The sequence below is a fragment of the Bubalus kerabau genome, chromosome 21 (assembly GCF_029407905.1).
Source record: "Bubalus kerabau isolate K-KA32 ecotype Philippines breed swamp buffalo chromosome 21, PCC_UOA_SB_1v2, whole genome shotgun sequence".
In the NCBI taxonomy this organism is placed as follows: domain Eukaryota; kingdom Metazoa; phylum Chordata; class Mammalia; order Artiodactyla; family Bovidae; genus Bubalus; species Bubalus kerabau.
The window spans coordinates 46,242,813-46,257,695 of record NC_073644.1 but is presented as its reverse complement, the minus strand read 5'-3'; the positions used below and the strand labels follow the sequence as shown (position 1 = coordinate 46,257,695).

Sequence of the window (14,883 nt, the reverse complement as noted above, 5' to 3'; positions counted from 1 at the left end):
GACTAAACAACATGGAGTAGGGTGTGCCCCTTAGCATCATAAGCCCTTGTTTTACAGATTAGAAAGCCAAGGCACAGAGGTAATGTGACAAAATAGCAGGTAAAAAGGGACTGGTATGTATTAGGCATGCAAAAATGAAAACCTTTTCTTTCATACTAAAAGTCTTTGAGATGGGGCAACTATTCTGGATGGAGAAAGAAGCCATGAGCCAAAGAACATGGCAACTTCTAGGAGCTGGAAACGATTCTCTCCAAGACCCTCCTGAGGAAACGCAGTCCTGCCAGCACCGTGACTGGCCCAGGGAGACCTATTCTGGACTTCTGATGTCCACAATTTTAAGATAATAGACTTATTTTGTCTTAAGTAACCCAGTTTATGGTAATTTGTTACAGCAGACATAGGAAACTTATATAGAAGTCTGAGTAAAAAAAAAACACATAAAAGAACACATTTTAGACAAAATTACTTAGAAAACAATTTATTGCACAAAATTTACATTTGTTGTAGATGATGGAAAACATGGTAAAAACAACCTTGTGTTAATCCATTTTTCCTGGAGATTTTTCTGTGGAAAGTAAAGATTTCCTAATACATTCTTTTTATACAGTTGTTTACCAGTTGTGTTGGTAGTAAGCATCTTGGGAAGTAAGGTATAAAACTGAAACAGATCAGAAGAGCGCAGGGGGAAGACCACTGCCGAAGAGTAACCTCCAGGAACTCGGCATTTTCCAGGGCAGGGAAGATGCTGTGGGGTCCTCACACTGCAAGTGAAGAACAGAGTATCGGAGTCCTTCAGCTTTACTGCTCCCTCTCCCTTTAACACATACTACAGAACTCTCTCGTTTGTTCCTTTTGGTTTTGACACTTCTAGCTTTTATTGTAAGGAAAAAACAAAGTAATAAATTTCTGTCTTTATAACAGCTGAAGATAAATTCCCTCAAATTCCAAATCATAAAGATATGCCAGAATGACTGTGAATGGAGTACACAGAGCAAAATCAAATTCAAAAGAAATAGGGGTTAAAAAAAAAAAATCAGTGTTGCATGATTTGCATCAGTTTGTTCAGTGAAAAGGAATGAATTAAGAAGACAGTCACCTGCTATATAAAGCAGGCTTCATTTACTTCTGTTATGCCTAAAGGCTAACTGATTTCCCTGGTGTAATGCTCTTATTTTGTAATAGGGAATGTATTTTAATTATAATGCATGTCCAATAGCTATGGTATTGCTCCCATAACTGTACGTTTTACTTAAAAAAGAAAAAACCATCTGGGATTCCAAAGAGGACTTGTTTATCCTTATAAACAAGTTGCTATAATTAATGCAACACTAAGAATGAATACAGTGAAGTACTTAAGATCTTCCTTTATTTTTTTTAAAAATCAGTCTTAATGGTTAGCTGCTTTCTTTTCAAAAGTTCAATGTAAATTTTATATAAAGATGTCTATATTTAACATAAACTTTCACTTACTTGGTCTACTTATACAGTATGTAAAAATGCAAGTTTATGAATACCTAACCAGAACAATCAGGCTTAAGCTTTAGTAAAACTTACATGTGGTTTGATTATCTGAAGCCATTCATTAAGATATTCAACCAGACCCAGAGCATCTGGGATGTTGTCTCCTTCTGAAACAAACTTCAGCAGAATCGCGATTGGGATTTCTTTAGAACAGCTGCAACAAGCGAAAAGAACAATCAGGTATTCTTTTTGCTTCCCAACGGCAGTTCCACTGTGCCTGAGTTCCTACAGAGATGATCAGCCAGATCGTATGCGAGGAGATGCCACACGTTCTACGTGTGGAGACGGAACCGGGAGCCATGTAGCACTCACCCTGGGCACGTGCACCTTCCTGCCTCACAGCAAGATTTATGTGAGAAAACCAAAAGAACATCAGTTTTGTGAGAAACATCTTTAAACAGCATAAACTCTACAGCTGCAGTATCCTGCAGATGCAAGTATTTACTTCAACTATATTTTAAAGACGATGGGAAGAAAGCAGACCAAAAAACTAGTCATGGTAGTTACTTTTGGTTGACACAGCTGAGTATTTTAAATATTGTTTGTTTGGACGGTTCTATATTTTCCAAATGTTCCATGAGGAGTGTGTTTCTCTCAGCACTTTCTCTAGTGCCGCTAACTTTGTGAGCAAAGTCACAAAGCCGCCCAGGGACTGCTCTCTGGCCTCGTGGTTTCACCCTGTGCTTGTGTGCTCAGGGCTGAGAGGCTCAGGCAGCCCACCGGTCCTCTTCCACGGCTGCCGCCCCTCTGGTTCTGTGCTGCCGCCTCTCCAGCCGTGTCAGCGCCTGAACTCGGTTTAGCCCCCTGAACTGTGAGCAAACACATTCCTGTTATTGCAGCTCCGCAGTCTATGACCTGACAGCAGTGTAGGCACAGGTGACGGGGCCTGAACAGAGCAAGAGAACAGTTCAAAGCTGGTGGTCTGCAGAGCAGGTGGGAGTGACTAGCTGGACGGGGCTTCGTGGCTGTGGTGTGAGAGGAGGTGAAATAATATACTGTGGGTGTAAGCCAGAGAGGAAAGACGGGAGACAGACTAGGCAAAAGAAATGTTGGAGGAAATGATGGTTCTTCAGGTATAAGAAAGGAGTTATTACTTAATGAGTGCAGGTCTATTTAGAATAAAAATCCTGAAGGTGGATGGTGCTGATGGGTATACAACACTGTGAATGTACCTAATGCTACTTAATTGTACACTTAAAAATGGTTTATTTAATGTTATGTACATCTCACCACCACCACCACCACCAAAGAACTGACTATAGGCAGAGAATAAGTGTTAGGACCCCTAACATGCTACACACAATGAAGCATTAAATATGGCTTCTCAGGAACCAATTCTATAACCACATTTCAGTCTTTCCCTTGAAAGTAATACAGCACCTATTTAATAAGGGCATTTTCAGAGTTCCAGCAAGTAATCCAAACACTCCCAGGTACCCTGATTTCATTTTGATTTCATCCTGAAATCATGTGGGGAGCAAAGACACAGGCAGACACACTCACCCTTCGTCATAGAGCAGCTTTGTGATCCCTCCTCCAGGGACACGGACACAAAACTCAGAATCGTCTATTTCAGGAATGCATGGGGTTTTTTCCATTTCTTCCCAGTTGAGGCTCTGTATTTTATTCTGAACACTTTTTTGCATGGAAGGTGTAAGAAGGTACCTGAAGGGGGTACTGTAAAGAAACAATCATATCATTAATTGCTGCTGCTAAGTCACTTCAGTCGTGTCCGACTCTGTGCGACCCCATGGACTGCAGCCTACCAGGTTCCTCCATCCATGGGATTTTCCAGGCAAGAATACTGGAGTGGGTTGCCATTGCCTTCTCATTAACTAAACACTCACAAATAAGAACATTAAGACTAGAGTTCTTTCAGCAAAAATTACCTTGTTTTCCATATATTTTGTTGCAGAAGGCAAAATGCAAGTTCTGACAGTTTATGGAAGAGTAACGTAAAGTGATTGCTCTGACTTGCTACTCACATACTTAGGAGACTGTGCTGGGGACAGGTAAACAACCGAAGGCAAGGCCAGCATGAAGACCCCACGGCCACGCCCCGACAAGGCCTCTAACAAGGGCCTCAGAAATGTGGTCTATTGTGACAGTCTCAGAAATTAACTAGTTTTGAGAGGTTACTCTTCGCTGATATTTCTTCTTCATGATTTTACAGGTGTACAAATGGCAATGCAATAAATAGTATGGATTTCTAACTCTTGAATACTTTATCTTCTATTTAAGAATTCAATCTGACATGCCTGGAAATTGTACTTAAAGGCAGCTGGAGTTCTGCAGATACAAATGGTTGAATACATGGAAATAAATAGAAACACTGATCCAGTCTTTGAAAGACAATCAACTGATAACTTCAGGTACTCTTTCTCCTTTCTCTCCATCAGCTGAGCCCTGAGGTGCTGTGGGCTCATGACACACACAGCAAAGCACAGTCCCAGAGACACACACAGCAGAGCCCAGCCCCTGAAGCACCCCATTGCTACCCTAGACCCCAGTGCTGCGGCCCCGGGAACACCAGGGCCCCCAACGCTACTCCCCCTGCTGCTGCTGCTAAGTCGCTTCAGTTGTGTGACTCTGTGCGACCCCATAGACGGCAGCCCACCAGGCTCCGCCGTTCCCGGGACCCTCCCGGCAAGAACACTGGAGTGGGTTGCCATTTCCTTCTCCAATGCATGAAAGTGAAAAGTGAAAGTAAAGTCGCTCAGTCATGTCCGACTCTTCGCGACCCCATGGACTGCAGCCTTCCAGGCTCCTCCGTCCATGGGGTTTTCTAGGCAAGAGTACTGGAGTGGGGTGCCATCGCCTCCCCACAATCTTTACCTCCTTCTTTCTAAATTCCAGGGAGAAAGGGAAAGGATGCCGTTAAGATTTTGTTTTAACCTTTTAGTAAAGAAATCATCCTAATAACTGTACACATCTTAACAAAAATACTTGTCCAGAGACACAGACCTACCTGCGCAGCTGGAGGTCATTACGGTGATACGAGTGGCTGCTAGAAAGAACCACCACTTTGGTGCAGCCGCTGCATTTCACCCAGGAAAGCAGTTTTTCACAGAATGACTTTGATTTATACTTTGTATACCATGGAAAGAGTACAATGAAAATACAAAGTTAGATCTCAGACTGTAACAAGAGTAGTCTACATAGTATTTCATCAGTCTTTGTGATGATACTATTAACAGTTTACGTATGCTAAACTTATAGTTAGTTTGAGATCCACGTATTGTCCTTGCACTGAAGATGAAAGATGAGCAACAATGACTATAATTTTCTGCCCCAAATCTGATCAGGGGCAGAATTTGGGGCAGAAAATTCTGCCCCAGAAAATTCTGGGTTAGGTAAGCCAGAAGGCAGAATGCCTGTCTGGGTCCCTCAGCACAGTCTGTGTTGTGAATCACAGGAGGAAGTCAGCTCCATGCTGAACACCAGCTAAAAAGGTGTGACAGCCGAGGCAATACTTGAACTTTGCCTGGATGCAGAACTGATGGGTGTGTGGGGAGCAGCTGGGGAAATCTGAGTATTCTCTAATGCTCATCCCCCAGGTGTGTGGTGTGCTGTAGTTGTGAAGGAGACTCTCCTTCCTGTAAGACGTGTGTTATGTGATGCTGGCACCTAGCTGCTTTGGACTGTTTGGCAGAAGGAAACAGTGTGCATGTGCACAGAGGGTCAGCCAGGTGTGGCAAGAGGTGAACAGGCGACTGACCTGGGATGTGGACCTTTCACTCTACTTTTAATGGATGAAACAAAATCTAAATAGCTCCAGGTGTCTAGTGGCTGCCAGGTCAGTGTGGACACATTCCTGCCAGACAGTGGTGAGGGCTATGAACTTGCTTGGAGACAGGAAGCTGAGAGGATCTGACTGAGGTTTCCAGGACCTGGGGTGGAACAGCCTGTGGGGCGGGTGGTGCAGAAGCAGAATCAGGGGCATGAGAGAGGACATGGGCTGGACCAGAGTGGTGACAGCAGAAGGGGAGAGAAGCAGGATTCAAGAATGTTATTTTCAGATACACGTAATTTTTATGCAGGTGCCACAGGTTTGAAATGTAATGCAAATAGAATAAACCTGTAATATTCATATGCTTAAATTTTTTCACCCATGGTACCTGAATCGGGAATATACAGGGCCCAAGCTATATGTCCCATTTCCTTTCAATATATTCAGGAAATAATAGTGACAACTCTGAAATTTTATGAGTATTTCTCTATAAACTCAGACTGCTTAACTGTATAAAGAAAGAAAATGATTTTTGAATCTTAATAATGACTCGGTATTTTCTCATTATACTGTATTTAATAAACTTAAGACAAAAGCAATATACTAACCTTAATAAAAATGGATCTTAACTGAAGAGCCACTAGTTTCTTTGAAGGCAATGCATACACTGCAAGAGAATGAAACCACATGATAGTTAAAATTAAGGAGTCATACATGAGAAATTAATAACAAAACTGAATTAAGAAAAATTCTGTATTTAAATATTTTAAAAATATATTTATTTGGCTGCATCCGGTCTTAGTTGCAACACACAGGCCTAATTGCCCCACTGCTGGTGGGATCTTAAGCTCCCCAAACAGGGATTGAAATCTGTGTTCCCTGAATTGGAAGGTGGATTCTTTACCACTGGACCATCAGGGAAGTCCCTAAAGATTTTTGCCAATTAAAACACAGAACATATGTACTACATCATTTAGCTAAAACACTTTAAAAGTACTTCAGAATTCACCCATGGGCTTTATTCTATGGAATAGATTCATTGCTGAAATTTAACTATAAGAAAATTATCAAAAATTATTTCTCTTCTTTGATTGTAAACCTAGAGGATTCCCCTGGAAATTTCTATCTTTATACAAATGACCTCATTTTCAAGACCATTTTCAAGGTTTGGTTTCTGATATTGTTTCCTCTTTTCTCTAGAGAACAGTCACACTCATTGGGGTTAGAAGGAAGAGTAAAATGCAGGCAAGTGTTAGCTGTGTGATAAAACACAGAAGCTACATTTATTTTCTTCAGGAGATTCAGAAAGACCTGAAATAACATGTAAGAACTCTGTGAGTCAATATGTGTGAATTTATCCTGTGAGGAGGATCCACAGTGTTCACCAGAGTCTACAAGGGGCCCACTTTACTGATGCTTAGGAGGTCCTGCCCAAGTTTACCTCCAAGAATGAGAAGCCCTGACATGACCCAAGGACAAAATACAGTCTCCGAGAACATGTGATTAGGCCTCTGTGCCAGGGCTAAGCTTTCAGTCACTGTAAACATCACAGACAACCCGAGACTCGGGCACTGTGTGTCGTGGGTCATGTCTCTCCTGTTCTACACGTCTGTTGGGATCATCTCACTGGACTGGTGTATGTGGGGTGACTGGGACCGTGTAGCATCCATCAGCAAGGGTGCTGACCACCAGGCGTGTTTGGGACAAAGTGGGCTGGAGCTGGAAGCTCAGGAACCAGGGAAGTGGGCAGGCTGAGTTGACGTCCATGACGCCTCACTTCTGCAGCAGCAGCAGCACTCCTGCTCTCCACCAGAGCTTCACGCACATCTTGTTTTGTTGGTAAGATCCTGTTTCCCAGCGCCTTGCTCGTGTAATGTAACATCACCTTTCACGTATTCTGGTCAAAAATATTTAGCTTCTAAATAATCAAGGCTTTAATACTAAGTCCAGTTTCAGAAAATACAGAGGCCAGAGGAACACAGTGGTCGGTCTGTACGCTGTGAGCCCTGACTAACCCCAACTGACAGCACAGCAGGGAACTGTGGAGATGGGTGGCATGGGAAGGGCCTAGGCCTCCTGCAGTCAAGTGACTCACCTCTCTGAGCCAGGTCAGTGTGCATTACGATGAACGCTACCACTGTGTGACAGATGACTTCAGCCTGAGTGGGGCGCTGCACATTAAACACAAAGGCCTGAGCCCAGTGTGAGCAATGTTACACATGCCAGGAGGACAGAAAGTAAAACTGAGGATAAGAGGGGGAAGCCCTGTGTTAAAAATCATTCTATCCAAGGGTACAAATACAAGCACATCTCTCGAGGGGGCTGTAATCCAGGGTGTGTGCAGGAGAGGAAGGGACCGCTGTGGATTCTAAAGATCCACTCCAGGTGCCAAGAGACACCCAGGGAGGGTCTGGCTGTGACTTGACACAACTCTGCCTTGTGGAAGGATATAACACACCTTCAGCATTTATACTGAGCTCCGCTGAATTCTCTTCTGCAGTTGCATATGGATTGTTTCCAACCATTGGTACAAGACAGTCAGTATAGAAGTAACCGATCTTATGCATGTTCAGTGTGGAAATAATCAGATCTATTGCAAGCTGGCCAACATTTCCAACAGATACTGCTGGCTGAAACAGTTAAAAAAAAAAAAAAAGTTCATGAAGTTATCCAAATCAGCAGCACTTTAAGAAGTTTAGACAGAAGACGACAGTCACAGCAGAGGTACTGGATACCAATGCCCAGGTGCATCACACCTGGGTTCTGAGCTTTTCATTAGCTCCACCTGGAGACTACTGACTGCATACTTACTGAATACCTGCTATGTGTCAACCCCTGTTCTGGGCACAGAGGATGCAGTGAACAAATGGATCAGAGTTCCTGCCCTTGTGGAGTTTCCATCTAGTGAGGGGGTGGTTTGCTGTGGCAAACAAAATAGTAAAATACATAGGGGGAAGTACTATAGAAAACATTTAAGTCAGTAAGGGTGTGTGTGTTTGTGGGTGACTGCAAGTTCAAAAGGGGTGGTCAAGGAAACAGTCACTTCAGGTGACCAGTCACTATAGCCCTGAAAGAGGTAAGGGAGACAGTCACACCAAGACTTGGGATATGACGAGGTCAGGCAGTGGGCAAGCAGGTGCGGAGGCTGTGAGGTGTGAACAACAGAGTTCCTGGGTCTTCTTTCCATTTGCTTCGTTAGTGCCTAAAGATTGGAGGGAGCTTTTTTTCAGGCTGCGCGTGCGCACGCGCGCACACACACACACACACACACACTCTCTCTTTTTTTCATGACTTCAAATAGCCAACTACCATATCTCTACCTACACCCCACTCACCTGAACTCCACAGCCTAATGGCTATCTCCACACTGTTACATCAAAACCAGCAGGTACCAAACAAAGCATCTGCCCAACCTGCTCCCTACTTTGCACTTCAGAAAACAGCAACAATTACTCACCCAGTTACCTAAACCAGGGACCTGCTTCCCTTCCCCTCAGCAGCCACAGCAGGAGAGGACTAATTTTCCTTGATCCTGTCTCCCAAGTTTCTCTTCACTATACCTGCTCCTCTGCACTCTTCTAGCAACTGCTCGTTTTTGGCCTCTATGGGTCCCTCAGAGCAGCCTCCCACTTTATGCCCTCAGGTACCAATCCCATGGTTACCTCCTTTAATTCTTTTTCCCTTTTTTGAAGATTCTGCTACTTTGGTTAGACCCTCACTCTTGGGTATCGTTCATTTCTTCCTCACTACTGGATTCTTCCCATCAGCATATTCACAACCCTCTAAAATCTTTCCTTCTAAAAAAAACTCCCTTTTCACATGCTGTCACTTCTCAGTGTCCCTCCAGAGCCCAAATTCCTTACAGTCCATCCACTAAGACACAAGCAGGAACTTTATCTGTGAATTCAGGAACAAAAGCACAAACATACACATCTCCACGTCTTCTCCCGTTTCTTCAATCCAATATGGCTTCCCTCTTCACCGTCAAGGGAACTGCTAGTAACCTGTGGACATTATTTTCTCTGTGATGTCTTCTTTCTGCCAGGTATCTCCTGCAAAAATACTTTTTCCCTTTTGTGATTAACGAATATTTTTCAGGGAGACACTTTGATATGAAGTCAAATTTTCTTCCTCAGTACATATCAAAGCTGCTTTTTTGCTTTGAGCCGCGCCACAAGTAGGACCTTAGTTCCTCGACAAGGGATCAAACCCATCATGCCCCTTGTAGTGGAAGTGCAGAGTACTAGTTACTGGACCAGGAGGGAAGTCCCCACTGATATTTCTTGCTTTCACTATGATGAAAATTGTCGAAAAGTGACTTTTCTATTACCATCGTCCTTTTAAAAATTGAGGCACAACATTGTGATTCGACATCAGTACACACTGCAATATGATTACCTCAACAGGTCTACTTAACATTCATCACCACTCAGTCAAAAAATTATTTTTTCTTGTGATAAGAACTTTTTAAGATCTACTCTGTTACTTTCAAACATACAACACAGTGTTAACTATAGTTACTACGTTGCAAATTACATTCCAGGACTTATTTTTGACTAAAAGTTTGTACTTTTGACCCCTTTCACCTATTTCATCCAATCTGCTCTATGTTGTTTTTTTTTAATTCCACATACGAAGCTTTTCTTAACAGGTCTTTGTGTCCCTCCCCTTCCCAATAAATCCCAGGGTCTTTCTGTACCCCTTTCAACGTTCTTTATTTATTTACGTGTGTTCCCAACTAGACTGCGAACTCCTTGAGACACAGAACCTGGTCTTAGCATTACACTCGGACACAACACAACGCTCACTTAGGCAATGAATGAACCGCGATAGAACCGCGTGCAAGTCTTTACCAGCCCGTCTGCAGTTTCCTGACTAATGACAATCACTCCCCAGCTTAAGCGCGGTAAGATTTTCCAGGAAGAAAGGTACAGCGAGTGGCCCGCACGCCACCAACGGAGCGCAAGGTCACGTCCCCACACATTCCGCTCTCAGCCACCAGGACCCGGCCCCGCAGACTGCGCGCGTCCAGGGGCCGCTCTGACGCCGGCCCCCTGCCCCGACTCACCATTAAGAGGGTGCACCCCGCGAGGTCGGGGACCGAGTCCCCGGAGGGGACGAACATGGTTTCGCCGGCGGCACGAAGAGCCGGCGGCCGGAAGTGCGGGTGGACGGCTCCTGGGGTCCTTCGAGGCCCGGGTTGCGGGGTCCTTAGGTGCCCGTCCCACTGCCTGCCGGGGCGGCGCGCGGGAGGGGCTGCGGGCGGGGGTGGCGGCCGGGGCGGTGCGCGGGAACGGGCTGGCGGGCACGGCGCGGAGTCTGCGGGCGGGGCCGAGCAGGGGCGCCGGCCGAGGTGACTGACAGGCGGCGCGGGGACAGCCCGGCCGCTGTTTGGAAACAGCAGTTGGAGCCGCCCGGTTCCCCCGCCTGCCTGACGCGGCGGCCCCGGGAGCGCGCGAGGCCAGCGGTCGCGGGCTCTGGCTCCGCCGCGGAGACGCTGCGGCCGCCGGCGCGACCGAGGAGGAGCCCAGCATGTCGCTGCCGCCGGAAAAGGCGTCCGAGCTGAAGCAGCTCATCCACCAGCAGCTGAGCAAGGTGAGGCGGCGGGCGGGCGGGGCTGGGCCAGCGGGCACCGCGGATCCGCGGGGAGAGGGCTTGTGGGGCCGGAGGCCGCCACTTCACGGGGGGCGGCACGGAGGGGCTGCCGGTCCTCGGGGTCGGCCGGGGCTCCAGCCGCCGCCCCGTGCCGAGTGTTAGCGTCTCTCTGCCCCGCGGCGGTCCTGACCCCCACCGTCTTCCCCAGACGCGTAAAGGGTCACTCCGTTAACCCTCGGCCACAACTAAAAGGTTGAGAGTTTACTTTTGGCCTTTGGTCGCTCCTCCACTGCTCTGCTCTACTCTCAAAAGACTGGTTTCAGTCGAGTGTTACTTGTGGGGAAGTGCTAGCAAATGTAATAGATAAGCTTAGAGCTTATTTTTAGAGTTAAAAATATTTATCCTTAGAGGTTTTTTTCCTTTAAAAAATCTTACCTTTATTCTCAGTGATTTCCGTAACAATCTCACACTGTTACTTGAGAAACCTTCCTGAGTTTAACTCCTCTCTCACTGTTATTATTTTGGGGTCAATATTTTGGAAAGATGGCTATCTTTGACTGCTCTATAACGTTTTAAGTCCTAATGCGAGTTTTCTACCTAGATGGATGTCCATGGCAGGATAAGAGAAATCCTTGCTGAGACGATTCGGGAAGAATTGGCACCTGATCAACAACAGCTATCAACCGAAGATTTGATCAAAGCCCTTAAACGCCGGGGAATCATTGATGATGTGATGAAAGAACTTAATTTTGTTACTGTGAGTAATCTTTTAGAGGAAGACATTTGAGAGACTTAAGTACATTCTTATGTTTAACACCACTCTTAGGGTCCAATTTGGGGCCTCTCTTTAGTGAAACTATTTAAATAAGACCATTTTGTTTAGTAATATCTGTGTCTCAGGAATGAGCTACTTTACCCTTGAGTGGAGCAGGTAGGATTATTTATCAGTGAAATGGAAATTATGGACCTAATTATTCCCTTTACAGTGAGAGTTTTCTCTTATTCTCTAGATCTGAAACTTTAAGTGTGTATATTAGTCAAATTAGTTTACTCCAACTGTATTTTTTCTAAATTAATACTCTGAAATCTTTCTACACAAAGCTTATTATTGAAGTAAACACATTGTTTGGTGCTGTGTTCTCTAAGATGAACAGATTGTTTCTTTAAGGAATTGTCTGCATAAGAACTTTCAACTCTTTTCACATAAATAGGTCAGTAGTGAGGTGATGCCTCTCAGTGCACAAATTAGTAAGTAGGTCTTTTGAAAGTGAGGCAATAATGAGAGACTGTGACCTCAATACCTGGGTAACATAATGTGGAAATTGGATGGACTTTGTAATACACCAGAGAATAAGTATTTTAGTCCAGCATCCTTTTTTGGTTTTTGAGGTTTATAAACTCATTTGTTATAAAAACTGACCTAGTAATAGCTTCTGCTGTGTGAATGTCACTTCTTTATTAAAATCAGTTCTGTTCCTGGTGGAACCACAAGCCAGATGTCATATGAGGTTTGGATAAAGTCTAACCTTCTGTAAAGTGTTAAAAATTTGTTTTAGCATTCGGTGGACATGGCTTGAAGATCATGAATTCCTTCATGCTAGACTTTAGGAGTGACCAATTAGTTGCATTGTTGTTTCAGAAGACTTTTCATTATTCTGACTATGTTAGGAGAGTAAGGGCATTTTGAGGGGGCTTTATCCTGTCTACTTTTAGTTCATTTCTTAGTCCCATTATTGGCATTTTATTACTTAACTGTAATTTTTGTTTTCTAATTTGTTTTGATTTTTTTTCTGCCATTCCAGGATAATGTTGATCAAGAACTCCCTTCCTCTCCAAAACAACCTGTTTGTTTTACTGACAGACAATCAACGTTATTAAAAAAAAGTATGTTTATCTCTTTTTAACATTAATTTAGTTGTGGATAGTATTGCATATAGATGTGCTGTAGTGTTTTGTATTTGAGAGAAAGCATTTCGATTTTTTTTTCCAGAATGAGGTACTTATGTTTTTCTGATAAATCATCCAAAAAACTTAGATTCTATTTTGCATGAAGTGTATCAAAGATTTAATGTATAGCTGAGTGGAAGCAAAAGCAGGACTATTTGTTTTTCATGTTTTATTAATATATTTTATATATTGTACAGCCTTTTTTAATGGCACTGTAATTATCTAATAAGTATACTTGCTGAGTTGGTAATTATCCGAAATGATTTCTTGTATAAGAAACTAATGAAAAAAAATAAAGATATCCTAAACCTTGGCTCCAACTCCTGTCTAGCTGGAAGAAAATAGCCAAAATATAAATCACAAAAAGATATCCTATTATGTATTTTTTCTTCCCTGGGTACAAATAAGCCTGGTATATAGTAGATTTGTTACTCTTTCTTTTTTTTAGTCTTTAGTTTTATTCCTGTCAAGTTATTTCCTGTTGTCTTGATCACATTGCTTAAGTTGATTGGCAGTTTCCTCATATGTATTGCTACACTTTACAGCTAATATTGATCCAACACGGAGGTATCTTTACCTTCAGGTTTTGGGTGGAAAAGCTTTCTTGGAACATCTGCAAGAACCTGAGCCTTTACCTGGACAAGCTTGTTCAACCTTTACTTTATGTTTACATTTTCGAAACCAACGTTTTCGTTCTAAACCTGTTCCGTGTGCCTGTGAACCAGATTTTCATGACGGCTTTTTACTTGAAGTACACAGAGAAAATTTAGGTAAGGAGCAATGATAAACTATCATTTAATTTTGTAAATCTTTCTTAAATCTTGTCACAGAACAACTTTAACAGCTTTTGCTTAAGAGATTTATAATGGATGAATCTCCCCAGTCTTTTGTTTTTTCCCTTACTGCTTTTTTCCTACGTAAATTACTACTGCCTACCTTCTTGCTTTATTTTTGGCTAGTTGTCCCTGGAGGTTACTTTTGACTTTTAATGGTTGATTCTTTAGTAGTAAAAATTTAAATGCTTGTTAGGTGGAGAATAAGAGGGGACCCTCTTCATTTCTGAAAGATGACTTGATTTACGACATTAGTAACTTTTACAAGTGAGAGGTTAGACGTGAATCTATAACTCATTTTTAAGACTTTAAAATTATGGTACTTAATTACTATAATTATTTTACATTGTTTCTTCTTGTAAAGGTGTCATATCTTAGTTGTTTTTGATGTCAAAATGTTTATATTTGTAAGCTTAACAAAGTTGTTGTGTTATACATTCAGAATTTTAGATTGCTGAAATGGCTAGTGCACTACTAAAATTTTATTATTTTTTACCCGGTGAAAAGTATTATCTTAATAAGGCAGTTACTGGCTTAAATTGGTAGCTCCAAGGTGCTGAATCTTTTACTTTTGTGTAGATAATACAGTGTTTTTTCCCTTAGAGGTTTCAGTTCAGTTCAGTTCAGTCACTCAGTCGTGTCTGACTCTTTGGGATCCCATGGACTGCAGCACGCCAGGCTTCCCTGTCCATCAACTCCTGGAGCTTTAGGGATAAAGATATTTTGGGGAATAATGTTGACATATTTCAATGATTTTTATAGTGGTAGTATATACTTTATTTATATACTTTTGAAGAATAGACTTAACTTCTTAGAGGTCAGAAAACACCAATATGCATTAAGTAACTAGATAACTTGTCACAGTTCCATGAGTCTTCTGAAAAGTTAGCAACAGAAATGGGACTATACTTTTATTCCCACTCTGTTGTGTGCTTTCTGAGACATTGCTGACTTATTCTATTTGGTTTTATATGTTTATTATTAGTATCCTTTTCAGTGAAAATATTCTTTTACGTTGGCCTAACTGGATGTGTCACGTGGTGTAATGTTTTTGGTTTATGTTGCTAGGTGATGGAACTAGAATGGCTGACTCTACCACAATGTTATCAATAAGTGACCCAATTCATATGGTGCTAATCAAGACAGACATATTTGCTGAGACCACTTTAGTTGCATCCTATTTTCTTGAATGGCGATCAGTGTTGGGTTCAGAAAATGGAGTGACCAGTCTTACTGTGGAACTTATGGGTGTAGGTA

At 42.8% G+C, this 14,883-nt stretch overlaps 2 protein-coding genes across 4 annotated transcripts in view; one reads left to right on the top strand and one right to left on the bottom strand.

The window, feature by feature from the left end:
* Positions 1-462: 462 nt before the first annotated feature.
* Positions 463-10,469, bottom strand: PSMG2 (proteasome assembly chaperone 2). 2 transcript variants are annotated; one of them, XM_055558955.1, is made up of 8 exons: positions 10,320-10,391; positions 9,181-9,255; positions 7,710-7,881; positions 5,860-5,918; positions 4,490-4,608; positions 3,025-3,198; positions 1,555-1,675; positions 463-761 (listed from the first exon to the last, which is right to left on the bottom strand). In XM_055558955.1, exons 1-8 carry the CDS (start codon positions 10,374-10,376, stop codon positions 669-671), a joined length of 870 nt encoding a protein of 289 aa, XP_055414930.1. In that variant the 5' UTR covers positions 10,377-10,391; the 3' UTR covers positions 463-668. The 2 variants fall into 2 exon arrangements, with proteins under 2 accessions (XP_055414930.1, XP_055414931.1); XM_055558956.1 differs by lacking the exon at positions 9,181-9,255 and having other exon boundaries at positions 10,320-10,469.
* CEP76 (centrosomal protein 76) overlaps positions 10,226-14,883 on the top strand; it is a 22,148-nt gene continuing 17,490 nt past the window's right edge. The window contains exons 1-5 of one of the 2 annotated variants that reach the window (XM_055558953.1): positions 10,226-10,846; positions 11,448-11,603; positions 12,649-12,730; positions 13,339-13,563; positions 14,695-14,880. In XM_055558953.1, coding sequence (XP_055414928.1) covers positions 10,784-10,846; positions 11,448-11,603; positions 12,649-12,730; positions 13,339-13,563; positions 14,695-14,880 — 712 coding nt within the window. In that variant the 5' untranslated portion in view covers positions 10,226-10,783. The remainder of the gene's footprint in view (positions 10,847-11,447; positions 11,604-12,648; positions 12,731-13,338; positions 13,564-14,694; positions 14,881-14,883) is intronic. The other variant, XM_055558954.1, reaches the window with a different exon arrangement.